General features: G+C 41.1%; 1 protein-coding gene across 1 annotated transcript in view; it reads left to right on the top strand.

The window, feature by feature from the left end:
* The window catches only part of LOC122804537 (JNK1/MAPK8 associated membrane protein), a gene marked incomplete at its 5' end in the record, with an annotated part of 343,239 nt that extends 316,553 nt beyond the window's left edge, over positions 1–26,686 (top strand). Inside the window, one exon of the mRNA XM_044074462.1 lies at positions 26,059–26,686. Coding sequence (XP_043930397.1) covers positions 26,059–26,277 — 219 coding nt within the window. The remainder of the gene's footprint in view (positions 1–26,058) is intronic.
* Positions 26,687–27,008: the final 322 nt, after the last annotated feature.

The raw sequence follows: 27,008 nt of genomic DNA on the forward strand, positions 1-27,008 counted from the left end.
TGCAGCTTTTTAAAATGTCTTTTTCCAGCTTTTGTGATATATGCACCCATTAATATTGGCAGGTTCACCGTTTATACAGTTTTTTTTCTTACAATCAACATTGGAACTAAGTCGCATTTTGCAAACATTTTTGCTTTAATAAAAGCCCTCAAAAAAAAAAACACACCCAGAACGTATTAACTTAATACAAACACACACCACTGTGTGCATTTTCAAATAATGAAGTTTAACCCTACTAATAAGAACATTTGTGCTAAATAGACACCTGCTAACACAAGCATCAATTAACCTGAAATTCAGATTATCCATGCTAAGACCCATGTTGTTACCTATGCTTCTACTTAACTAATTGATGTCTGTTCCTTTATTAATCATTATTCTCCCCAACAAAACAACTCAGAAATCATTAACTTTTAGGCTTGAAGAAACCAGTGTTCTTTTATTGCCCTTTTGTCAGCTCATCTCCATGGAAACTTAAAAAATATATATAGTCCTCTGCTGCAGCCTGAAAGACAAGCAGAAACATTTCTTGCTAAAGGAAAACTTTTCATTATGTTTGGTGTTCTCATATTTACTTGTTTCCAATTAAAATTTATTAGATTAAAACCAAGGGTCTTAATCCAGGCATGCACCTATGCTAAAGGAAGAGAAAACATATCAGCTCAGCTCTACGTATGTGGTCTATGTACTTTTACACCCTATCCCCCACCTCAGCAGCCCAAGATTACAGCCTGTTAACTTAAACACGCTCTTGTCCAGCTTTTTATCTCTTTTTGCACTGTAATGCCTGTATTAATTAATACCAAAAGGATGATAAAAATAAAACATCTTTTTACTTTAGTAACTTCATCACATACAGGTATAAAAAATTACTGTACAATATACAACTTATATTGTGAAAAAGTTTCATAGAAATACAGTTAAGAACAGAAGTTGTTTTGCTTATAGTTACCTTCTTCCCCTTAGAGTCCTTCCAGACATTAATGACAGGAAGTGAGGCAAATACTTTTCAGTTCCTCACAAGTTTAACAAAGTCAACAAAAGTCCAGTCTTTCCACCTATTCTTATACTGCTGTATTTCACAAATGCAGTCGGTGCTTTGCAGTCTCAAATTTATTCACCAAGTTCCGTGTTGTTGGTCATCTTCCTGTTCATCTCAATCTCTGAACACCAGATTCCAGTTTAATTTCCAGGTACTTTCAATTCTTCTGGTCAACCCCTGTGCTTTTGTCCATCTTTCAAGCATTTTCCTTTGGAACACTGGAAAAGGTTCCACTGGCAAAATCTCTCTGCGTGCTTTTTTTATCAGAAAAATGAAAAACAGTCCCGTTTTACATAATGGCTCACTTTTTGTTGGTCAAGCTTTTGCATTTCCTCCTTAGCTTGTTCTGCATCAAAATGACTTTGATCCTCCTGGAAGAAAAAATATTCTGAAGATTGATGGATATAGCAGCTTGAATCTCACATCTGCTTCTTGATATTCCCTGATTACTGGAGTAAATGTGTTTCTCTACAAACACTCTACCATCTCTTTAATACTTTGCCCCTTTGCCACAGTATTGTCAGGATCACCTCTTGTTGCTGGTAGGTTTGTGTCTTCACTAATAAAGGTCTTGGCTTCTTTCTCATGGCCATATGTAGAACATACACATGGTGTCCCCTATCAATTAACAGTTACTGTTGTGGAATACCAGTCCAGCTGCTTATTTGTGTCTGCATATAAAGTTAATGCAGTCTGTTCCTAATAGTTTCTCTGGTACAGCAGAAAATCTCATATTTTCTCTGTGTGCTCTGCCCTCTAATTCTACAATTTTTTGAAACTTCTGTTCTTGAGCATTATCGTACTTAGCCTACCTTTTCTTTTTTTCAGCATCTGATTTTTGCATTTTTATTAGCTCATCTGAATATCTGTTTAAAGCTTCTTCCATTTTTTCAGCCTTGTATTATTTCAGTTGATATACTCTTCCATTGTTTCATTTTAATCAGGTCTGAACACACTGGATTTCTTTTTTTCCTCTAGATTACTGGAAGACATGTCTTGCACCAAAGCTGGGAGCTTGAACTGCTTTTTGCTGAACAGCTGCAGGATTCTTCCCAGTCAGTGTTTTATCTTCACCTTTTCTATTTGATTTTCTATCAGGCTTTCTTAGTTTCTTCTTTGCTGGGAACCAGGCAGTGTACTTACTAACCCGTAACAACTGAATTTTACTCAAGTTGACAATGTTACTGGCTGCTGTTCTCAGTTTCTGTTTTCCCACTGGGAGAGCTGAAGTTAAGCTGTTGATCAATGTGCAGCCATCTTGGAAGTCAGTTTGTTTTTTTTCTGTTGTAATATTTTACTCGTGCTAATAAACCAAGTAATTAAGACTGTCATGTTGGTTTAAAGGGAATTATCATGTTAGTGCTTGTGTAGACTTTTTGTCAGGAAAAGTTTAACTTTTGTTTACAATATTTTTCATTTATTGAAAGCGTGTTTCGGATAGACTGTTGTGCTTGTGGGTGATTTTCAGTTGTTTACTTACCTCAGAACCACTTGATCCAGTATTGTCTGTTTTCATCCAATTCAACATATAGGTTGCCAGATCCAACAGCATCTGGCCTCACACTGATTTTAATGCATCCACAGTTCCAGGGCTCTGACTCATCTCGTACCTATAATTCCCTGAACATCATCTTTAGTACCTTAGATCTCGTTTGCTGCCTGAAGACTTCAGACATGTTGCGATGGCTCTCCTTGTGATCTTTATATCTTTTGTGAACATTATTTAGTTCTCCTACTACTACTGAGACTTTTCCCTCCAGTGTTGCTTACAGTCATTTGTAGTTACTTTAAGGATTTTTTTCTATCAGAGTAGGACTTACTGTGTGTTCACTAGTTCATATAGTTACACTGTTCACTGTTAGTTTATAGATATAGTTCATAGTTTTTAAAAATAGAGGTGTTTTCTTCTTATAGCTGTTTAGATATGGTTGTATTCTTAAGTCTCCTAGCATGTGAGTGTGTCTGTATTTTCTAGTCTAGGATTTCTGATTATTGTGTGTTGATAAGTTGGAGTCCTTTTCTTAAATGGTGGACGGTCAAGCATTTAAGAAATGTTCTGAGTGTGGGCATAAGTTCCCCTCACAAGAACTCCACACTTTGTGTTTACTGTTTGAGCACTGCCCATTTAGATACTGACCGCCAATTATGTGCCTCCGTCAACTCTAGGGCTTTACAAAGAAGATGTGAGAAAGTCATTGCTACAGGGCTACTCCCTGCACAAACAGGATCCTCTTTGGTGGGATCTTCGTCTTCTGCTAAGAAGTCAGACAGGTCCAAATCCAGAGATAAGTCCCTGGAGAAAGAAAAAGAGAAAGACAAGCAAAAAGAAAAGGATAAGAATCAGTAATGAAACAAGACAAGTCTCCTTATTGTGTACCCAAAAAGCATTCTCTGGACCTAACAGTGCCAGTGGGATCTGATCTAAAATGCACCCATAGGTGGAAACCAGCAGCTTCCCGGAACCATCCTGTTTCTCCTTGGCCCTGGTTCTCACCAGAATCAGTGACCCCGAGATTGCATTCCCCAATCCTTCAAGGGAGAGAAGGTATTCAAGGCCATCATTTGTGGTGTCTTCTGCTTGGTCATCTTGAAGCCTAACAGAAGGTGATGTCAAAAGGATGATAAGAAAATCCCTAAGGATGCAAATCTAGCTTGGAGTTCTTTTGGTACAGTCCCCTGGGAATGTACCCGACTGTTGGACACAGTGCAGTTTCACTAATTTCTCATGTCATGGTCTAACCTTCAGTTTTGGTGTTTCTGGATCCAACTATCTCCAGAGTACCTTTGTCAGAGCCAACAGTGAAATCTATTTCATCACTGTCAGCTTCCCTCTCTCTTTCGACTCTAGTTGGAGCTGAAGCATCAGTGCTGGGTTCCGAGGGGAAGGTACAATGCCGAGATTTTCTGAGCCATCCTTCTTCCTCAAGGTGTAAGCAATAGACAGTTGGGCCTGAGATCAACTTCGTGATCAGGACTCATTGGTCCCAAGGGTTCTCTTTCATCTGCGGATTTTGGGAGACCCTCTGTTCCAACAGCAACTTCAGTCTTCGAGGCTTTTGAAAGAGTCTTGGCCATGCCCACAGAGAAGATATTTTCATCCAGCTCAGGTCCATCCAAACCACAGCTGGATCCTACTTCTTCCTGTTATTCTCATCATCATGCCAGACAGAGACAGTCGGCACACCACAAACTTCTGGAACCACTTGCTGCATTAGTTCCCAGTCTGATTCTGAACCCCCTGACCTCCCAACAGAACCAGTTCATAGTAAACAGACATGCAAATGGAAGCACAAAACTCCTCTGCCGAGTCTTTCACAGAGAACAGCGATTTGGATGTAGGTGTGAAGGTGCCCCCCCAATCCCCCTCAGAAGATGTCACTTTTGGTGAAATCCTTCATAAAAAAAGAGAGTGGGATGGTCCACTGAAGATGCTTCACCAGCTGCATCTGTTTTTCTGGAAGCCTCCCATTGATCTTCTCATTGACCTTATGGTGCAGCGGACGTGGAAGAACCCTGATGTGGTGAAACCAATACCCAAAAAGCTGGACAGGCTTTTTCCTGCCCCTAAGGACAGGAAACAATGGATCATGAGTCCAACAGTGGATGCTGTGGTCATAGTAGTGGCCATCAAGAAGGAATTATCTGAGGAAAGTTCCTCTGTTCATCTCTCTAACAGGGAGTCTAGGGTGTTGGAAAGATTTGAGAAATGGAGTTACACCTCAGTGACCTTTGCACTTCGATCGATGAACTACTCTGCCCACGTTACTTGATTCCAGAGAGACTTGACTAAGGAATTCTCCAAGTCTGTCTTGGGAGTATTGCCTGTGGATGTTCAGAAGAAAGTAGACTCACAGCTGTCTACCCCGCAGTCAGCTTCTAACGAGGCTGTGTAACTGCTTTCTAATGCAGCAGATGGCTTGGCCAGAGCAGTAGGCACAGGTCTTACAGTACAACAGCATGTCTGGATTTATCTTTGTGACTTTGTGGAAGGCTTTAAGACATTCTTCATCACTACCCCATACGATGACTCCACTCTTTTTGAATCTAAAGTTAAAGCCAAACTGTTCAGGAGCCAACAGGATAGCAAGACTCTCTCTCTCTCCAGTGGGCACCTGTTTTTCCTCCCCCCAAATATCCTTCTGTAGGTACTGGAGGCCTGGAGAAGGAGATGTAGTTTCATAAGTCACAGAGTTCTTATGACTCTGTTGATACACCTCCATGTGGCAGAGGTGGAGGAAATTCCAATGGACATTGCCCAAGAGGTAAAGGCAGACTGCATAACCATATCTTCTGCAGTTCTTTTACTGAGGAAGCCCTATCAGCATCCCTGAAGAGTTGCCTAACTGCTGCATTCTAGATGCGGTTAGGATGGTGCTTATCTTTGCATCCTCAAGCCTGGCAAAGCATAACAAAAGATTTGTGGCTGCTAAACATAATTTCCAGAGGCTATTCTATTCCTTTTTCTTCCTCCAGTGAAAACGGTTATTTCTGATGTTTCACCCAGTCAGTGAGAACCTGTACCAGCAGCAGAAATTTCCAAGCTGCAAGAAGATTCATCCAACCAATCCCCTGATACCAGTAAGAATCAAGAGTCTATTTAATGTTCTTTTTAGTGTCAAATAAGATGGGTTACCTTTTACCAGTTTTGGATCTCAGTAACCTGAATCAGTTTGTGAAGCAGACAAAATTCTGGATGGTATTGCCTCTGCTGAGGAAGGATGATTGGATGTGCTCAATAGATCTCCTGAATGCTTACTATTGTGTGAAGATGAAGTGCTCCAGGAGATTTCTGCATTTCAGGATAGAAGCCAGTCACTACCACTTCAGTGCCTTGCCTGTCAGTCTCATCACAGCCCCCAGGGTGTTCAGATAATGGCAGGGATAGAGGCACACTTGTATCTACTAGGGATTCAGGTCTTTCCCTACCTCCGTGATTGGCCCTTAACTGCTGCTTCCGAGCATCTGCTACTTGTGCTTCAATTGTTATTGGACCTTGGTGTCACAGGAAACCTTTCAGTTGTTACCAACCCAACAAACAGAATTTATAGGATGCCACCTCAGCACTACTCTACAAAATTGTCAGCCTTTCTCAATACAAGGTAACATCTTAACGTTTGATGGCCATGCAAGTGATTCATCATCCATCTCCTCCAGTGGGGTTGATTCTGTATCTACTAGGTCTAATGGCATCCACATTTCTAATGATCCCGTTTGCCTGCTACCATATCAGAGTGCTTCAATGGACTCTAGTAGTGTAGTGGTCCCAGAACATTCACCCATTAAATACGAAGATTTGACTCTGACAGATTTGCAGGCAGCACATCGCTTGGTGGATGACCTCTCCTTCAGTAACTAAAGGGTGACCTATTCATACAGATCTGCTGATAGCAGTAGTAACCATGGATGCCATCCTTTTAGGGTTGGGGGCATTTCAAAGGGAGTCTGGTCTAAGGCACATGGTCAACTTTAGAGGCCAATCTTCACATCAGTGTCTTGGAGATGAGGGTGGTCCTTCTAGAGTTGCAGGCAGCCAGGGTGTGAGTTCCATGCAGACAGGCAACAAGGAAATTGTATGGTACATTAACAAACAAGGTGGAACCCATTCTTGGCCCCTTTGTTGGTAGGCCATGAGAGTTTGGCAGTGGGCAATGTATTCACACCATTTTCTGATAGCAACGCACATCCCACGACCTTCCAGTGTTCTGGCAGACAAATTGAGCAGGACTATACTAATGCTTCATAAGTGGTCCCTCAATCCAACAGTGGCAACTTTAACTTTTCATTGCTGGGGCCAACTTTGCTGCAACATATTCACCTCCTACCTCAACAAGTGCAGCAGTTACTTTGCCCTGATCCCTCCATAGGGTCAATCACAGAGGGATGCTTTGGTCCAGGCCTCCTTTATGTGCCTCTGCCATTACCACTTATGAACAAATTCATTCAGAAAGACCTTAGGGGTTAGGGTTTGGGTTAAGGTAAGTGGGTAGATAGTAGTGTATGTTTAGTTTAGTGTAGCGTTAGATGTAGGTATTTAAGTGTATGTGTGTGGTTGCTGTTTGTTTGATGTGCTTGTGTTGTGTGTATGTGTTTCGGAGCAGTAAATCTTTTCCATGGGAAAAAAATTGCTGTTCTGAATGTTCGATATTTTCATGTTTAGATGTTTTGGGGCCAATGAAATAGCATTTGCTATTTTCATCTTTCGATAACGTGATATAAGCGATTCTCAAAGGGGAATACAGCTTGCACATGCTAGATGTTCATAATCAACTCGGGTTTCATCTTCATCAGACAAAACAATTCAGGAAACCTAATCAGCTATATATTGCCTTCTCAAAACCAAAGTTTGGTAGAACTGCTGCCAAAGTTACCCTCTGACAATGATTATTTGACTGCATTTCCTTCATCTATAACAAGAAGAATTTGTCTTTACAATCAAAGCAAAAGCGCAATAGTCACCTCAGTGGCTTTCTCAAAGAGAACTCCCATCAATGACATTTGTGCAGCAGCAACTTGGTCCACAATTCATACCTTTGTGTCTCATTATAAACTGGATGTACAATCTAGATCTTGTTCTTTTGGTTCCACAAGCCTCAGGAATGTCCTTCCTTAATGCCATCCAGAGTGACAGCTTGGGAATCTGTCCCATATGTGGAATCAGATGAAAATAGACAACACTGCATACCAAAGTTATGTACCTACCATAATGATAGATCAATGATGTCTGATTTTCATCTGGTTCAACCTCATCCCTCCTGCCCCCATACCAAATTCACTCATATGGCTTTGGGATGACCAGGTGGTTGCTACTCTACAGCCTGTCTGCGAACAGTCAAGTCTGTTTCCCTGTCCCCTTCTCTGTTCTTGGTTTCTGTATTCTAATATATGGTCATAATTGGATCTCATTTATACTGTAGGTTACAAAGTCGATCTGAGGTACTAAGGTGGAGTTCAGGGAATTATGGGTAAGGGAGGGTTCAAAGTCCTGGAACCGTGGAATCTTCGAAATCGGTGCAGAGGCTGGAACCTGTTGGAACTGACAACCCAACCAGACAAAAAAATTTACTTTCATTTCTCTGTTGTTCACCTTACCATCTCTTCAAAGTTCCATGACCCTCAGTTCAGATCTCCCTCCTGGTTTACCATTGGAGCAGTAGTTACTCTTCTCAGTTGTACCTTCCCTGGCACACAACAAAGAATACTTATTTAGGAGGCTTCAATGATAAGACCAGGTCCTTGTTTGTCTGGTGAGTGGCTCTTCCTCAGATCACCCATCCGTTTCTCCTTGTTCTGTTGGTGTTGCCCTCCAAGCCACCAAATACTGGGAGTTAGCAGAATCTCAGGCAAGAAAATAAAGAGTTTCTTCTCATTCTGCATTCTGACATGATTTTTTTTCAGTCAGAAGAGCTATCAGTGCATGGTATGGGGTGTACTTCTGGAGGTACCTATCAAATAATTGAACGGGCAAATTTTCGAACATCATGTGGTCGAACACACATCATCGACAATTCAGTCCATCGAAACAAGCTCAAAACAAAGACAACACCTGCATGCATCACAAAAAATGCTTATACGGGGGCAAGCCCCCCACTACTAATTACATATATATATATATATATATATATATATATATATATATATATATATATATATACTAAGTCTGAGATCGTACTATAGTGGAGAAAAGGGCAAATTTCCTGATTCCTACTGAAACGCGATCTCAGTCAGAACAGTTCGAAGCACTGAATGGTCAATGACGTTCAAATATTTGTCCATTCGATTATTTGATGGGTATCTGTATTTCAGGAGATTCCTCAGAATCTGAATGCTCAGACTGGGAAGAAAGTATATTTTCAGAATTCCCTACAAAAGAAATTTCTTTCACGGACATTTTATCTAATATGAGAGAGACAGTATCCGTCATCTAGTATTATATTGGGGTTTAACTCCTAGGCTTGTAAAGATCCTCTAACATCGTATAAATCTATGAATCTAAGATATTTCACTGGTACCAGAATGAGATGCCTATGGTGCAAAAATATATTATGATTTGTTACAGCTAGAGAGATGGCTAAAGTTGCACCTATCCCTCTTGTATCACCTGCTTTAGGGAATGTTTTTCTCACTGCATCTCGTTTCTTAATGGTCAATTTCCTCCTGCTCCTAAGAGGTCTGACAGGATATACAAGGTGTTTCAGACACACAAGTACTTGTTTGTAAATTCTAAAACTGACCCAACAGTCATTTCTCTTTCTAAGTGTGTTGCTGCTAAACAGGTTGCTGCTACTATCCTCATTCCTTCTGACACAGGTGGGAAAGCAGTGGATGGGTTGAGGAAGAAAATTCTCTCTAGCTCTTTAACTTTCAGGATTTTAAATAGCCTAGCTTGTATGTTGAAGTTTTTGCTTGTGCCTTTTGAGAACATGCAAAAGTTAATTGTTAACCTTCTTTCTTCCAAGGTAAAGAATTCATTAAATGCTTCTGCGACAGCTGTTTCTGTAGTGACTAATCATATTTTAAAATGTGCTTACGATGCTGTTGATTCTTCTTTGAGAGGCTGTATTTAGATCAGTTTTGAGGACACTTGCTTGGCTTTATTCTCAATATCTTCCAGAGAATGTTAAATCTGTGATTTTAAATGCTCTTTTAGACAAAGAGACTGTTTGGCCCTTCTGCAGCTGAGGTGCTTAAGGTGTGTGATGAAAGGGGAAAATCAGTTCAAGGAGTGACTCAGATTTTTCAACCCTCCTTATTTTGAACAAATAGTTTTCCCTCCTCCTCAGCCGTATTTTCCAAAAAGCAATTTAACAGTAAGGAGCCAGTAATCGGGCTTTAATAAACAAAGAAGAGGCTGCCCAGAAAAGAAAGGGAAATCCTGCAAAAATCAAGGCCAGTCTTAGAATGTCTGTCTGCCTGTTTAGGTTCCCCTTCCCATCTTGGTAACCTTTCTTTTCCCCTTAGACTTCATCTTCCCATCTGGCATCATACATTCTCAAGACAGTTTAATTCTGAAGATAATCCAATAGGGTAGTCTTGGCAATGGAACTCCCTTCCTCTTTTTCAGCGGATTCCCTCTTGCCAAGGAGCCAGATTTATGTCTTTGCTCCCATTCTGTAAAGCATGCTGTCTCAGGTAGTCATAGAATCAATACTTGTCCATCTGCTAGGCAAATTATTTGGGGATATTTCTAGTTTCTAAACCAGACAGAACCCAAAGACCAATGCTGCATCTTTCTTCACAAAACCTTTTTTGTCAGGATTCTGAGTGCACGATTTTATCACTTCAATGTCTTGCACTCTTGATTTATCTTTTATCTTTCATAGTAAAGGTGGATCTAAAGGATACCTCTCGCCACATTCCTATTTCCAAGCATTGAGTGTTTCTTAATATTTGCTGTGTCTGTCTTGCATTGACAGTTCTCTGTTTTACCCCCTTGGACTCTCCACTGCACCAAGAGTATTCACAAAATGCCTAGCCCGTCATTGCTTATTGCAGATACCAGGGCATTCACATTTTTCCATATCTGGATGATTTCCTTACTTTGCAGGCCTTTTTCCAGCTTTCTTGTCAAGAGTCTGTATCAGTTGTTCAGAAACAACTACTCAATCTGGGTTTTCAAGTCAGTTTGCAAAAGTCTTGTTTCATCCAGTCTCACAGAATAATTTTCTGGGATGTTTGCTGGACTCAGCTTTGGGAAGAACCTTTCTTCTACGAGACAAAGTTGATACATTTCAATAGTTCTTCCTGGGTTTCTCCAACCTATGTCAAGCATTTGCAAGGGAATTTCTCACTATTCTAGGGTACATGGCTTCAGTGATGATCATTGCCCTTTACTAAACTACGCTTGAGGAAAATACAGTGGTACCTCTGATATTAGTCTGGGTTCCACATTTTCATCCTTTGACTTCACACTTCAGTTCTGAAATTTATAAAGAGGGAGTTTGGATGGTGGATGGACCACATAGCTCACAATCCAGGTCTTTCATTGTCCCTCCCGACCCCCTTCCAGCTGCACATGTGCTTCAGTCCTGGCATGAGGATCAGTTTCAAAAGGGGTAAAAGTGCAACCTCTGTGAGACCCTGTGGCCGTACAGAAGCACTTAAATGTTGGGGAGATTTTTGCTTGTTATCAGTCCTTTGAAGTATTGAAGCATTTCTGATCCCCAGGAACTCTGCATGTGTAGACAGGCAACACCAAAGTGATGTGGTACATCAACGAGGGTTGGGGGGGTGGGGAGGCACTGGATCTTAACATTTTTCCAGACTGGCTGTGTTAGCCTGGAAGTTAGCATTTCAGCTCATTCGGAGTCTTCAGGCTTCATATATTCCATCAGAGCAAAACCTTATTGCAGGCGAGCTCAGCAGGACCGGGATACCCCCCACCCGGCATTGATACGTCATCCTGGGGTCTTCCAAGAATTGTTTTAACTGTGGGGCACACCTCAGTAAGTTCTTTTTTGCATCGTTTTAGATCGGAAAACTAAAGAAACTCTGTCAAACCTATGAAACAGATGCCTTCTCATTCCCATGCACTTGAATGTTGCTGTATGCTTTTCTACCCTTTCCACTGATTACTGGGGGGGGGGGGTTCTAAAAATCAAGAAGGACTGTAAGTAGTGTGGTGGTGACCCTATCTGGCCAGGGCAACAGTGGTTCTCCCTTCTTTTCAGTCTGGCCATGAATATTTACTGCAAGCTTCTACAGAAACCAGATTTACTCATACAAGATGGGGGGAGTTTGATATACCCCAATCTGGAAACTCTTCAACTAATTGCCTGGATGAAAGACTCAAGATACCTTTTAGACTTCTTTTTTCTGAGGACAAGCAGTAGGAAGTAAAGGAGATGGGAAAGCCTGCAAGTAGAAAATCACACATGTACAACTGGAAAAAAATTCTAGTTGATGCCTGTCAAGTAGCCAGGACCCTTTTCAGGCCTAGTTGCCTCTGGTTCTTCATTATTTTTGTGACACTGTCCAGCTTTTTGTCATATTCTTCTGTCAAGGTATATTTGTTAGCCATTTTTGTGTGTCTGCCTTAGATGCTACAGTTAAACATTTTTTGAATGGGGTTTTAATCACCAGCATAGGAAACAGATCTTACCTTAGACCCTCAGTTTTGTGCTTGAGAAACATGCCATTGTCTCTATTTGAACCAGCTCACATGGCTGATTTAAGGTTCCTGACATGGAAGACTGTTTTAATTATTGCACTGACATCTGGTAGGTGAGTATCTGCATTACAAGCACTTATGGTGAGTTAGCCCTACCTCATTTTTCACAGGGACAGGGTTTTTTTGAGAAAGAATCCCACCTTTATAATAATACCTATTTGCTACCTAGGTAGGACCACTGGACAGTAGTCCCTTTTCAGGGTTGACCTGGGAAAAGTCTGGTTAAGTGACTTGATCGGGGTCACACATTAGGCAAATGATGGCTTAAATAGTCAAACTCTGTACCACAAGAACTACAACTTACAGTCTTAACCTCCTGTACCAACTGCCAGACTGATACTTTATGCCTAAAGCCATCTCAGAGTTTACTTCAAGCTGTTAATCTCTCAGTCTTCTTCCCTGAATTAAAGAACAAAGGAGAAAGGATTCTTCTCTTTCTGGATGTACACATGTAGCTCAGATACTGTTTAGAAAAAAACCGTCATTTCAGGGAAACTGTCCAACTGTTTGTGCCCTGTGAAGGTAATTGGAAGGGCACCCAGTGACAAAGTTGACTATTTCTAAATGGCTGTCTCACGCTATTATTTTTTACTGTACTCACCAGCTCACTCAAATGAATTTCTGAAAAGGAATGGACTCTAGAAATATTCTAAAGGCAGCAACTTGGTCCTCTATACATACCTTTACAAAGCACTAACAAAATGGATTATTTTTCCTAGTCCAGAACAGGTTTTGAGAGGACCATTCTCCAGGGGCTCATAGTTATTGGCCTCCTCCATTTTCTACTTATTACTAAGCTATGGTAATCTGCCCACATAGTTTAGGCTACTGCACTGATAATCCTAATATTGAACTCTGTGCAGTTGTATAAGCAAACTTGCTGTGACAGTAGATGTTCTAGTGGATTACCATTGCCTCAGCCTTACCTTCCTTCAGCCCATGTTTTTTGCTGCTTTTCCTTCTGGGTTGCCAGTGTGTGCTTATTTTCACTCTTTTTGTATATAGTTAAATTATATTTTTTTCCTAACAATCAGAAGAAACAAATTCCACCCAGAAATCATGGTGAAGGGCAAGAATCAGCCATGGCAAATAAACAAATGTTAACACTTAATATTTTACTGGACCAAAGTTAAGCACTTTCATCATTTAAGTGCAGGACTTCATCAGAACTAATTAAACTAATACTATCTCATTAAAATGCCAAAAGTTAAAATCATGTGATGCTAATCAAATAAAATCTTACAAACAATTAAATAGTTGACACACCATCTAATTAAAAAAAAAATCTTTAGCACCCATGCCCCATGTCCTTAACAGAAAGAACCTGTTTAACATTATTAAAGAATGCTTATTATTACTTTTTTCCTAGTACAGTTTTTTTGGTCACTTGCTTCCTTAGTGGTCAGAAAATGTCCCTAAGTCATTTGGTGCTATGACTGCTTTTTATATGGAGAGTCTTGTGTTCTTCAGGCAGTTGGCTTGTCTGGGAGAGTGCCCAAAGATCTGGGAAGCTAGCCAGTGGAGGGATCAAGACCCATATAACTTAGACTACTGCAACAGTGATCTGTTATGGTAAGTTTACTTACATGACTGTACTGTCCTTAACCTTCCCACTATCATATTACTTTTACAAAGTGAATCTTCTTACAGCAGTTAATTTTTGTAGAAACTTCCAGAGTCTGGGGACACATATAGTGGTAAACTGTATCTCTGCATTTCAAAGTTTTCAGCCCTTTACATTGTTAAGCTTACAACATACACTTCACTGTTTCAATTTCATCCAAATATGGACCACTTCTTGGAAATTTAGCACAGATAATCCTGTTAAAGAGTACAAACGCCTAAGAACTTAAGATATTGTTGTTTGCCAATTACTTGCCAAGGTACTTGGAGCAGTAGTTTCTGATCAAGCTGCTGCCTATTTTGATAAATATGTCATCTTTACACCATGTCTTCACAAGTTCACAGAAGGTCACAGCACTATGACAATATAGGGACAGTCTGTGTACAGCCTGCTGCTAATGGTGATATTCACAGACCTCAAAAATCCTTTGCTGTTGTAGACTGCTGACTGTAATTATAACAGCTCCACTTGACTGGGTTCTGTCCCTACAACTTTGATTTTATAGCCATGACAGTTATGTTCAGAATCACAGGAGCTATCTACTGTCTTCTGTTATTGGTTTGAAGATTTCCACCATATTTCTCCAACCTAATTTTATGTGCTATCATAAACATATTATTGAAGGAAAAACAAACAGGAAGAATACAACAGTATATAAACTTTTCAAGAAAACCGTTAATAAAATTGATGTTCTTTTGTACGTGTAATACCAGAAGCATCAATCTCTACTTAGTCTTTGGCTCAAAAATATTACTTAGAAATGTAGCAGTTTTCTTTTATTTAGATGTGATTAAATTAGATCCCCAAATCTTATGTTACATAAATTGTGTAACAAAATGAACATTGCTCTGCTACATGGTAATTTAGCTGCCATCAAGAACAATTAGCAGTGAGAGCATGTCCTTTTTTTTTAAACTTTAAGCTCAGCTGCCCTCCAAATGACACTGAATGAAATGTGTTGGTTCATGACCCTCAAAGAGAGATTTGTAATGGCATCGGACTTGCTTTTTGTTGAACAGACATATTTGTTATTTCATTACTTCATAAAACTTTCTAGTCTGAACACTGTTACACTTGCAAATGAGAGGATAGCAGGGCTACAGTTATATCTAAACCCAGAATAAATAGCCTAGATGGCAGGGCTTTGTCACTATCCTTTGGAGTAAACTTGTATTGTACTTTGTGTTCACCTGGGATTACTTATTATTTTGGGATTTGCTGTTTAATTTTTAGAGGAGTAGGCAAAATAAGTTCTAGCTCAATTTTTGACTTGCTTTATGTCATTATTTGCATACAGTAAACTCTCACTTAACCAGAACTCAAGCAACCGGCCCTCTCAAGCAACCAGAAAAAAAATTGAAAAATAGAGTACAGAATGAACAATTCCATTTTTCATGTGTTGCATTTTCTGCCCCCCCCCCCCGCAGCAACATATCATACATTTTTAGTTTTAAAAAGGAAGACGCAAATAAATTCCCTGTCTCCCCAACCTGAGAACAAGTCAAACCAAACAAGTCATATCCCTAAAATGTCAACACTTGCTCCATACTCAGTCAGGGTCTATGTTAAATCAGCGAACGCTGATTTATCGGCCCTTTAAGAGCAAAAGCTGACAATCTTGAAGACACGGAACAGAGATTTTTTTTTACCAGGGGAAAAAAATCACTGTTCCGCAAAAAAAAAAAAAGTTCAAAACACAAACTAAAGTGGGGGGCTTTACCCCCTACACCTCCCTACTTAAATATACCAGCTTTGAGATCAAATCACAGTGAAGGGAATGGCAAAAATCCCGAAAACGGCCGAACGACTTTTTTCCCCTGGGAAAAAAATCGCTGTTCTGTGTCTTCGGGATTGTCAGCTTTCACTCTTAAAGGGTCGATAAATCAGCGTTCGCTGATTTAATATAAACCCTTCAGTCAGTTTGAATCAGATTGCACATTCTAAGTCTGATCTCTTTACATGCACAGTCTCTTCAGCTTTCATACATGCATTCACCCACTCTCTCTCTCCGATCTCTCTCACCCACTCTCTTCAGCTTTCATGCATCTCTCCGCTCTCTCACACAGTCACTTCCTAATTTCATACATGCATTCACTGTCTCTCTATTCAATTCATTCAATTCCAATCCACTCAGTGTGCCACTGAAAACCGTTCCATGTGCCATGCTTTCTAGCGGAAATATAAGTTTATAATATTATTATTCCAGCCAGGCTTTTAACTACTGTGTTTCGATATTAAAATCAAATCAATACAGTGTTTATGGTATGGTACAGTATTTTTCAGGTCTATTTTTAATAGTAACTCTCAAGCAACCAGAAACTACACTTATCCATCTACCAATCCCTATGGTTGCCGGTTAACTGAGAGTTTACTGTAGTTTGAATTAACTTGTTTGATTCCATTTCACTTGTCCACATGATTTAATGTTAAATTCGTAATTTGATTTAACTAAGAATACAAACGAAACACACCACCCAGTAAATAAAGAATAACCACAAAACTGGAACCACACCAACGTATTTTAATTTAGCGCTTTCGTCTTGACAGTCCAAAAGACTTCATCAGAATAAAACATAATTTGAACAGCCACCTTATATACCATTCAAAAACAACTGGACAACTACAAACTTTCATTCCACATTTAAAGATATAGTACAGTAAAACCCTGAATGAGACTATCTATACAAAAAGATAAAACCACATAATATATAAACATATATAAAAAGTTGTTGCTTTTATGTATGGTTTTGTACAAAATACCATGTTAAAAATTAAGGAATGTGTTCAATTAGAAACATATTTTTAAAAATATATGCTGTATGTTACCACATAAGAAACTGCAATGATTTAATATTCAGAACTGGCTTTTAGTTTTAACACACACTGAATGGAACATTGGTCATTCAGTCTAGGAGGGGTAACTGCATTTAGTTTAAGCTGCCATTGCAGTTCCCTGAACTCCAAAAATTCATTATATGACCCCCCCTCTCTGTCCCAAATCTATATGGTCATTTACCACAAATTTGAAAGTATGTTGTGAAAAATAATCACGTTTTGCCAGAACGTTGCTCCTATCCATCTTTCTGTAAGGTAAACATCTTAACCATTATGCCAACCTCCCATCCTATAAACATGTTGATAAATCCTAGTACGGAACTGTTTGAGAGTTTTTCCCAAATAATATGCAGGACATTGTTGGCAAGATGCAAAATATACCACACCCTGCGATTTGCAACAATATTTCTTTTTAAGTTTTATGGACCCATAATTATGAACCTTAACTGAGTTACATTCTAAAATGTGTTGCAATTGAGTACAGGAACCACACTTAATCATCTTACCCTCTGAATTAGTTGTCCCTTCCCTTTCCACCATGTTTTTTATGCACCCCATCCCTTCTGGTACACTATTTGTGGTCTCCCCCCACAACTTTAATATGTTGAGGGTCCACCAAGAAAATTACCCAGTTTTTCTCAATTATATGTCTTATATTGAAGAAATCACTGTTAAAATTTAAAACCAGTACTCTACTGAAGTAATTCATAGATTCCTTATGCATAACTTGGGACTGGTTATTCAACACTATATCCATCAATGGGGTAAAAACTCCCCCAAGTCTTTTTTGTACCACTTCATTGAAAATATCACTTAAAAAGTTCTCTGGGTACCCTCTTTTTATGAGCATTTCCTTCAAAATCCCACATCTGCTTCTGAAACTATCCTTGCCAACCAGATGCATTGTCCTTTTACCAAGGATTTTTTCTGATGGATAGCGTGGTGACTAGAGTAATACAACAAGGTGTTTGAATATGTGAGCTTCCTGTAACTATTAGAGGAAAATTCACCTCTTAGTCTGTTTTTAGATAAGTTGTCCAAATAACTAATTTCCTCTTCCGATACATTCATGGTGAATTTCAAAAATGTAGTAGTCATATGTAAGTATTGAAAAAAAAAACATTTAGTATGTTGTACCTGTCTAAAATGTAATGATATCATCCAAAAAAACTTGCAAAATATGTCCATGAATCTGAGAAATTACTGTTTAAAATGTAGGCCAATACTATGTTGGCAAAGGAGGAGGCACACACTGCCCCCATGCCCACTCCAGTTTTCTGCTTAAATAGTTGTGTTTCAAATGTTATGAAATTATTCTCCAGCACTATCTCCATCAAGGTAGCCAAAGTAGAAATTTTTGTTATGTGTAAAGTCAGTGTATTTATTCAAATACTCAAAAAAACATTCTATATCCAAGTTATGGGGGATCACAGAAAAAACATTGACCACGTCAATAGTGACAAAAATGAGGATCTGAAGTAGTTTACTTCATTTGGTCTTCAACGTGTGGGGTACTGGAACCGTATCGGATCTGAGCCGGCAAGTTCTCTAGCATTTGCTCTGAACTCCAAGCTCCTCCCCTTACCCATAATACACCTCCACTACCTTCCAACCCCCCAGATCTCATTTGCCACGGTTTGCCTGCAGCATCGTGATCCTGAGCTCAGAGTTTGTGAGTTCGTTTTTTTGATAAGTAAGCAGTTTTTTCATAGCTGTTTGAGTGTTGGCTGTTAGTGTAGGTTCCCTCTTCTCCCCCCTCGCTGGTGTGTTGTGTTGTAGGGCTTTTTCTGTAGTTTATTAGTGTTAGAGTGTGTTGCTTCCCCTCCCCCTTCAGCATTGTGTGTGCCTTTGAGTGTGTGGTGAATGGGTCTGTGTAGAAAATAGTTTGCTTTTCTCTTTTTTCCTTCTCTTGTGTGTGCTGTTTTCTTCAGTAGAGACATGGCTGACTCCAACCCTGTCTTTAAGAGGGGCACTGAGTGTGGCCACAAATTGTCACCAGCCGATGGCCACACTCTTTCCATTAGGTGCTTGGTTGTAGCACATTTAAGTACAGACTGTTCCATTTGTGTGGGTTTTAACCTACGCACTACTAAGGATAGACAGGCTAAGTTGGCCCTGAAAGGCCTTCTACCTACTACTGTGGCAGCTACCTCTTCCACTGCTTCGGTCACAGCAGCTGCTGTGGCCACCTCTCCTTCCTCTCTTGTCCTTCCTCCCAGGCTGGGACTCAATCTTCCATTTCTAAGCCTGTGGAAGTGGAGTGTAGAAGAGGCAGATAGAAGGAGAGAGAACACAGGCCAGAAAAATGTAAAAGGTCCCCAGACCTTTCTGCTTCTACTCCCTGTAAGAGTCAGTCTAGGATCCGTGACTCCCCTCGGCTCTGATCTCCAAGATTTTCCTCAGAGCCAGAGGAGCCACGACCACCATCTAGGGCCTCGGTTCCTCAACCTGTCAGGTCAGAGTCCGTGGCCTCGTCGAGGTCCACTCGAAACTTATCTGAAGTCAACATGGATAAAATGATGAGGTTCATTCGTACTCAGATCCAGATGGGAGTCTTGCCAGCCCCCTCTCCCTCTGGAGGGGGAAACTTGCTTCCTTTCTTCACGCCAATTTCTCTTTTGCCATCCTTAGTCAGGGGGATGGCACCGACGCTACCTGTCTCATTGACGCTGGCAGCTGCCTGAAGCATGTCGAATCCAACCAGTTCAGATCCGAATCGCTCCCTGAGCTGGAGCCTGGGTGTTGGGTCTGAGGGAGCGGAACTTTTTCCATCGGCTCTGACGTTGTCAGGCCAAGTCCCCCCCCCCCTCGAAGCTCTGTCCACTTTGGGCCCAGCTCTGATTCTCGCGTCGGATCCGGGGAGAGCGGTTTCCTTAATGGTGCCCCAGGAGGCTCATTCTCCCTCGGCGTTTGACGTGGTAGAAAGGGTTCTCTCCACTTGATCAAGACCCTTGACTATTTCCTCGGACTCCGCCCCGACTCCCTCGGCTCTGTCTATGAATCCCATCATTTTACCAGAGGGACAGCCCGTGCTCAAGGAGCCCCAGGCAGTTCCCCCTGAGGAACAAGTGGCTGCGCCCCCCAAACCCCCCGCTAAATATATATTCCAACTCCGAGATCACACTACAGTGAGAAAAGGGCAAATATTCCCATCTTCACTGTACTGCGATCTCACAATTGCGGTTTCAAGTTCCGCAATTTTCGCTCATGTGAGCGTTCGATTAGATAAACTTTCATTTATCTAATATAGACCCCAAGCAAGCATACGTGTAAGCGGAGGCATTTGGACTCCCCCGAGGACACTGATTTGGATGATGGGGAAGGTTCCCCCAGATCACCTCCAGAGGAAATCCTACCCCAGCAGGGAGGTTGGTCTGCCCCCAAACCTACCTCTGATGAATCCATGTTCCTGGAGGCTTTCGGCATGGGCCCATCTACTTCCTGGGATTCCCCTTTCACAGATCCCCTGGTGGACCTGGTCACCTCTTGGGCCTGGAAGGAGCTGGACACCGTGGAACCAATCCTGAAACGTCCAGACAAAATCTTGAGTCCATCCTCAGATAGACCAGCATGGAGCAAAGGCTCCCCTATAGAAGCTAAGGTGGTAGCAGCAGCCATGAAAAAGGAACTAGCTCAGGAGAGCTCCTCAGTTCATCCCCCTGACCGAACGTCTTGGATGATGGACCACTTAGGGAAGCGGGTTTATGCGCCGGTGACCTTTTCCATCAGGGAGCTGAACTACCTGGCCCACTTTACTAGACTACAGCACAACCTGGTCAAGGAACTGGCTGAGTCTCCCCCTAAGTCCATGTTGCAGGAGGACAGAGACACGTTCTCCGTGAGGATGGCCACTTTAAAAGCAGTTTCCAATACGTCCATGCGGCTCCTTTCACATGCTACTGAAAGAGCGGCTAGGGCAGCTGGGTCCGGCGTGTCCAAGAGGAGCAACACCTGGCTCAGATTGTCAGTTTTCGGAACCATTCAAGGCGTCTTTTGCCAACGCCCCTTATGACGGCTCTACCCTTTTTGGTAAGACCCTCAAAGGGACTTTGGTCCAGAATGAGAAAGACGGGAAGACACAGTCTGCCACTGGGATCTGTTTTTCGAACCCTTAAAGATCCTTTTCCCGGAATCAGTGAGGGCAAAAGAAGATGTGGTTCCAGAAGTCTCAGTATTCCCGGGACACTCAGAGCTCTTCTTCCCCCAGTGGCAGAGGGTGACAGGATAGATGATGGCCCAGAGGCAGAGGGGGTACGAGGAATTTTGGGTCTCAAGAACCATTCTTGCACAGGCCCAGGCAGCAACCCTGAGGGGTTGCCCGACTGCTCTACTCTACTCTAGAGGCAGTCGGGGGTCGATTGTCATTGCACCTGGCGACATGGGAGTCTGTAACATCAGAACGCTGGGTGCTTCAGATCATATCCAGAGGATACTCTATCACTTTTGTGGTTTTTCCCAAACACCTCCTGGACATACCACCCACACAAAGGGAGGCAGCAGCACTGGAAATTTCCAAGCTGCTAGAGAAACGAGCCATTGAACCCATCCCCCCAGATCAGTCCGGATTGGGCATCTACTCCAGGTTCTTTTTGGTGCCAAAAAAAAAACGGGGGACTTGAGGTCCATTCTGGACCTATCTACCCTGAACCTATCAGTAGCCAAAGAAAAATTCCAGATGGTCACATTACAGTCCGTCATGCCATACCTGCAAGAGAGCGACTGGATGTGCTCGTTAGACCTCCAGGATGCCTACTATCACATAAAGACACACAGAAGCTCCAGGAGGTTCCTCTGCTTCTGTCAATCATTTCCAATTTTGAGCCCTACACTTTGGTCTCACCACAGCCCCCAGGGTGATCACCAAAGTGACGGCAGTAGTAGCGGCTCACCTGAGGCTTCAGAGGATTCAGGTCTACTCATACCTGGTCGATTGGCTCCTCACTGCAGGCATCTACTATGTCAAATCAGGGATTATTTCCTAAAGCTTGCACTTCACTTGGGGATTGCAATCAATGCATCCAAATCTCTTCTAAATCCTGTCCAGGTGATGGACTACATTAGAGCATGGATAGACACACTACAGTGCAAAATCTTCCTGACCATGGAGAGAGTTTGAAACCTGAGGATGCATGTTTCCCTGATCTACCGTTCTCATCTTCCCTTGGCAGAATTGGTTTTGAGGGCCCTAGGTTCTATGGCAGCGACCGTAACGCTTCATCCGTGCACCCATTTACACATGCAAGTACTACAGTGGACTCTAGCGGTGCAATGGTCCATGTTGGATCTTCCATTATCGTATCCAATACACCTCAGTCGAGTATGCAGGTCATCCTTTCTTTGGTGGGTGTACTCTCTGGAAATCCTGGAGGGATGACCTTTTGTTCCAGCCCCTGTCCAAGCCACAGTGACCACTGATGCCTCCCAACTTGGGTGGGGGGGGGCAATGTTTGGGCAGGACAGTCCAAGGCCTGTGGTCCCCTGTCTAGACCAGTTTGCATATAAACGTTCTGGAGATGAGGGCAGTGCTTTTGGCGTTGCAGGCCCTTCATGCCGTTCTTCCTCTGGGAACCATTGCAATTCAGTCAAACAACATGTCGTTGATCTGGTATGTCAACAAACAGGGAGGGACCAGATCTTACCCCCTTTGTCGCGAGGCCATGAGAGTTTGGGAATGGACAAGCTCCACCGGTTGCTTTCTGATAGCAAAGCACATTCCGGGATGGTCCAGTATCCTAGCGGACAGGTTAAGTCGCACTATACTGATGCCTCACAAGTGGTCTCTAAATCCTTCAGTAGTGGAGCAGATCTTTCTGGAATGGGGTCAGCCTTGCTGTGATCTCTTCACATCTCCTTCCAACGCAAAGTGCAGCGAGTTCTTTGGTCTGAACCCCCAGCCAGGGGAGTCCCCCAGAGATGCTCTAGTCCATGCTTGGCCTCCCACTCTTCTGTATGCTTACCCTCCAGTACCTCTTATTCCAAGGTTTCTACAGAAAGCTTATCGACTGGGGAGCAAAGTGATCTTCATTGCCCTGTTTTGGCCTCACCAGGTATGGTTTCCTTTCCTTTGGTCTCATCTTCTGGCTCCATCTTGGATTCCATTCAGGATCTTATTTCACACCCCTCGGGGGTTTCTCATCTGAGCCTGGACAATTTGAAGCTCATGACTTGCCTGCTCCAGTTTTACTGCAGCAAATGGAAACTTTTTTCCTTTTGGGCTTCTCAAAGGAGTTTAGACCCTTTCACGGCTCCTGTTTCTGCCATTCTCAACTTCTTAGCAAATATTTTTCAACAAGGAGCAAGCTCTTCTACTATCAAAGTTCAGTTAGCTGCCATCTCTCATTTTCATGTGGGTGAGAATTCTGCTTCTCTAGCCTCTTCCAGACTGTGTAAAGCCTTTAGTAAAGGTACTTTCCCATTACGCCCCCTGGTCAAGGATCCTGTTCCCCTATGGGACCTTACTATGGTTTTTCAAGCTTTGGTCGCTCCGCCATTTGAACCTGCAGCAACCACGGATCTTAAGTTTTTGTCTTGGAAAACAGCATTTCTAGTGGCTATCACCTCTGCTAAAAGGGGTTCAGAACTACAAGCGTTGTCTATTAAAGTTCTATATATGATTTTCCGTAAGGATAGGGTTTCCCTTCGTACCAATCCGTCCTTTCTTCACACTGTGGCATCACAAGTTAACATTAATCAGACCATTAACTTACCTGTTTTCTTTCCAAATTTTGGTAACAAAATGGAATACAGACTCCATTTGTTGGATGTTCATAGACAGTTGCTGTTTTATTTACACAGGACTAGAACCTTTCGTAAATCTGATCAATTGTTTGTGTCCTTCTCTAAACCCTTTTTGGGTAAACCTATCTCTATGGTCACTGTCGCTAGATGGATTTCCTTGTGCATCCTTCAGGTCTATAAGGATAAATGTTTGTCGTCTCCAGGTCAGGTGAAAGCTCATAGGTTCGTACTGTGCTATCGGCCCTAAGGACCTATACAAGCCTAGCCATAACAGTTCCCTGGCTATTTCTTCCCACACTATTTACTTCCCCACTACCAACCGCTGCGCAAAGAGCAATTTCACATACATGCCTATACAATTAGAAATGCAAGTTTTACACTAACTGTGCCATAAGGCCATCAAGTAAGAGCACAATGAGCTTTACACCAGCAATTCTCAACCCAACTCAGGTAAATGAAATCAGCCCTGTTCTGCCACAGGAGTGCAGACTTTGATGCTGTTAACATAGAATGGCTGATTTGAGCCAAGTGTTAAGGAAACAGAAACAGAAGCCTAACACTCCTTAAGAATCACTAGATACATTGTGTTTCATTGCAGAACTGCAACCCATACCGCAGTTTGAAAATGCAATTTTAAACTCTACAGAAATGAAAAAAAAAACAATAAATAGCACAGTAAACTTTCACAGTATAATGAAAATCATCACAAAATTTCTGATATCAACACTAAATGATGACCAGCTCTGGATAAATGAGCCAAGACTCATGCAAACTTAATGTTTGTATATGATCAGAAAAAAAAAAAGCAAATTTTACACTAACCATGCCTTAAAGCCAATCGGGTAAGCACACATTGAGCTTTCCCACCAGCAATTCCCAGCTCCCATAGGTGAAGTCAGCCCTGTCCTGCCACAAGAGTGCAGACTTTGACCCTCATTCCACTAGGTCAATGGCTACTTCTGCAGCCTTTTGGACCGGGGGGGGGGGGTCATATAAAGAATTTTTGGAGTTCAGGGAACTGCAATGGCAGCTTAAACTAAATGCAGTTACCCCTCCTGGACTGAATCACCAATGTTCCATTCAGAGTGTGTTAAAACTAAAAGCCAGTTCTGAATATTAAATCATTGCAGTTTCTTATGTGGTTAACATACAGCATATATTTAAAAAATGTTTTTTTCCTTGGTGAACACATTCCTTAATCTTTAGCATGGTATTTTGTACAAAACCATACAGGAAAAGCAAAAAATGTTTGAATTTGTTTATGCGTTATGTATTTTTAGCTTTTTGCATACATAATCTCATGCAGGATTTTACTGTACTATATCTTTAAATGTGGAATGAATTTCTGTAGTTGTCCAATAAGGTGTTTTTGAATGGTATATAAGGTGGCTGTTCAAATTATGTTTTATTCTGATAAGTCTTTTGCATTGTCAAGACGACGGCGCTAAATTAAAATACGTTGGTGTGGTTCCAGTTTCATGGTTATTCTTTATTTACCAATTTAACTATGTATATAAATCGAGCTAAAATTCTAACTTTATACAATAAACCTTTCTGATTTAGCCACTCTTAGTAACACAGCCTTTTGCTACATCGATGTCTAACATATTATTTGGTGCTTCTCAACCACATTGCCCAGATTTTCATGTCATGCTCCTGTCTTATTCACATTTTTGATTTGCAGATGCAGCTCCTCTCTATTTTACTTACTGTGTTTAAATGGAATTGTTATCTTCCTTAAAATGACTAGTTGGTCACCTCTCATTTTGCACTGATTGTAGCCGTCTTCTCCATGTGCTGTTTTGCTTATACTGTTCTGCAACTGCCTTCAGCTCAGTTTACTTTTGTATAGCACTTTCTAACAGTTTACTTTGAGTTTTTCACAATTTATTGTATTGCTACCAACTTGATCTTGGATCATGACTGAAAAAGGTTCACTGGATCTGAGTAATTACTGCATTCACAGCTGCGAACTAAACAATCTAGGTAAATAAGTAATCTTCAGTGTTTAAAATCTAGTTATGTGAGCAATGACTGCCACCGTACCTACCAGTCCTTGAATCATATTCTTTACCATATATTGAAAGCTGTACTGCATATTTGTTTATTTACATTTGGTTATCAAGAAGGTCTGACAGGTTCATGCAACACCCCTTTTTCAGCAGAAGCCCAGGGATAAAAGCTTGAAAAACATTTTGAGAGAGAAGTAAGCATGCAAAGAAATTATAGCAGACCTTTTGTGATTACAAGTAATATTTGAAAATATAGTGATTACAGATTCAGCATAGACTAGGTGTCTAGGTGAATGTGACAAACTGTTAGGCCAAGCTGGCATTTGTCTTTTATGAGTTATGGGGAGGGAACTTTGTTTTCCGCTGTTTTTGAAAGAACTGTTGTACTGCATTTAATTTTCTACTTCCTTAAGTTTTTAATTGCCCTACTTCATCCTGTTTCCAGTGAACTCTGTATTATAAAAATTGGCATGGATATGAACATATCTTTTAGAATTATTCTTCATACTGGTAATGATTGCTCATTAAGAAACAACAAAATTAATTTGCTTAAAAATCACATTTACTGCTTGTCAGATATATACTGTGTAATTCATTATTTGAATTATTTTGTGACATGTATTTTTTATCCCCTTAAAAGTCATTCAAGGATCTACTAGTCAAGAAGAAAAGACTTGCTGTTCTTATCATTCACTGGCTGCTTCACGCTTATGGGATTATCTCTATCACTGGACTGAAGAACATTGAACGGGACTTGTCACTTCTGCTTTTAGTACTTGTACCAGCTCTCTTTTACCTTTTTTCTGCCAAGTATACAGAACCTTCAAGGATACTTGCTGAAGGAGCAAGTGGTCATTAGAACCTTGCTATAACCACTTATACAGCTTGTGTTTGAACTATGGGCTGTTCACAAACATGAGGACATGACATAAACATTTTTGTTTGCCTTTGGAAACAGTGTTAAGGTCCACTTTCATATGTTATTTATTTTAACTAGGGCCCCAAGTTGACCAACCTGCTTTGTAAAAATGCATCAGATATGCTGCTTTTGTGTCCTATTGTGTCATGGCATGGTTTTCATAGTTACATGCTGAAGTGAGTAAGTAGTTTATTTGCAATTTTGTATGACTTAATGAAATGAATGCAATGCAAATCTTGCAGTGAGACTGATAACATGTCATTTATTGGTGTGCTTGTCGCAGTTTTAGTGGTGATGTTACTTTAGAAAAATAAATGTTGCAGAGCTGCTAGATGCAACAAACATCTGATCTGTCATGGTACTTTCTTTGCAAGTATTAATAGGACTTTTTAATTTACCTAGAGTCACCCCTCACTGTCTGTCTGTTTCAAAGCCATTTTGCATGTGTAATAAGCATGCTGAGTGTGACATTCATAAAGACCTATTGCAAGTGTAAATGTGTTACTTTAATCTGTTGCTGCTTTGTAATTGGGCACGTTCTTTTTGGATTTGTAAGCCATAGCACAGATCTGTATTCTGAGAATTGTCCATACTGCGGGTTTCTCTGTCAAGCAGTAGATCTTCAGCTGTCCTATTTAACATTGTCCATGACATCATCACGCAACTGGTAT

The sequence above is a fragment of the Protopterus annectens genome, chromosome 6.part0 (genome assembly GCF_019279795.1).
Source record: "Protopterus annectens isolate FY-2018-M chromosome 6.part0, PAN1.0, whole genome shotgun sequence".
In the NCBI taxonomy this organism is placed as follows: Eukaryota; Metazoa; Chordata; order Ceratodontiformes; family Protopteridae; genus Protopterus; species Protopterus annectens.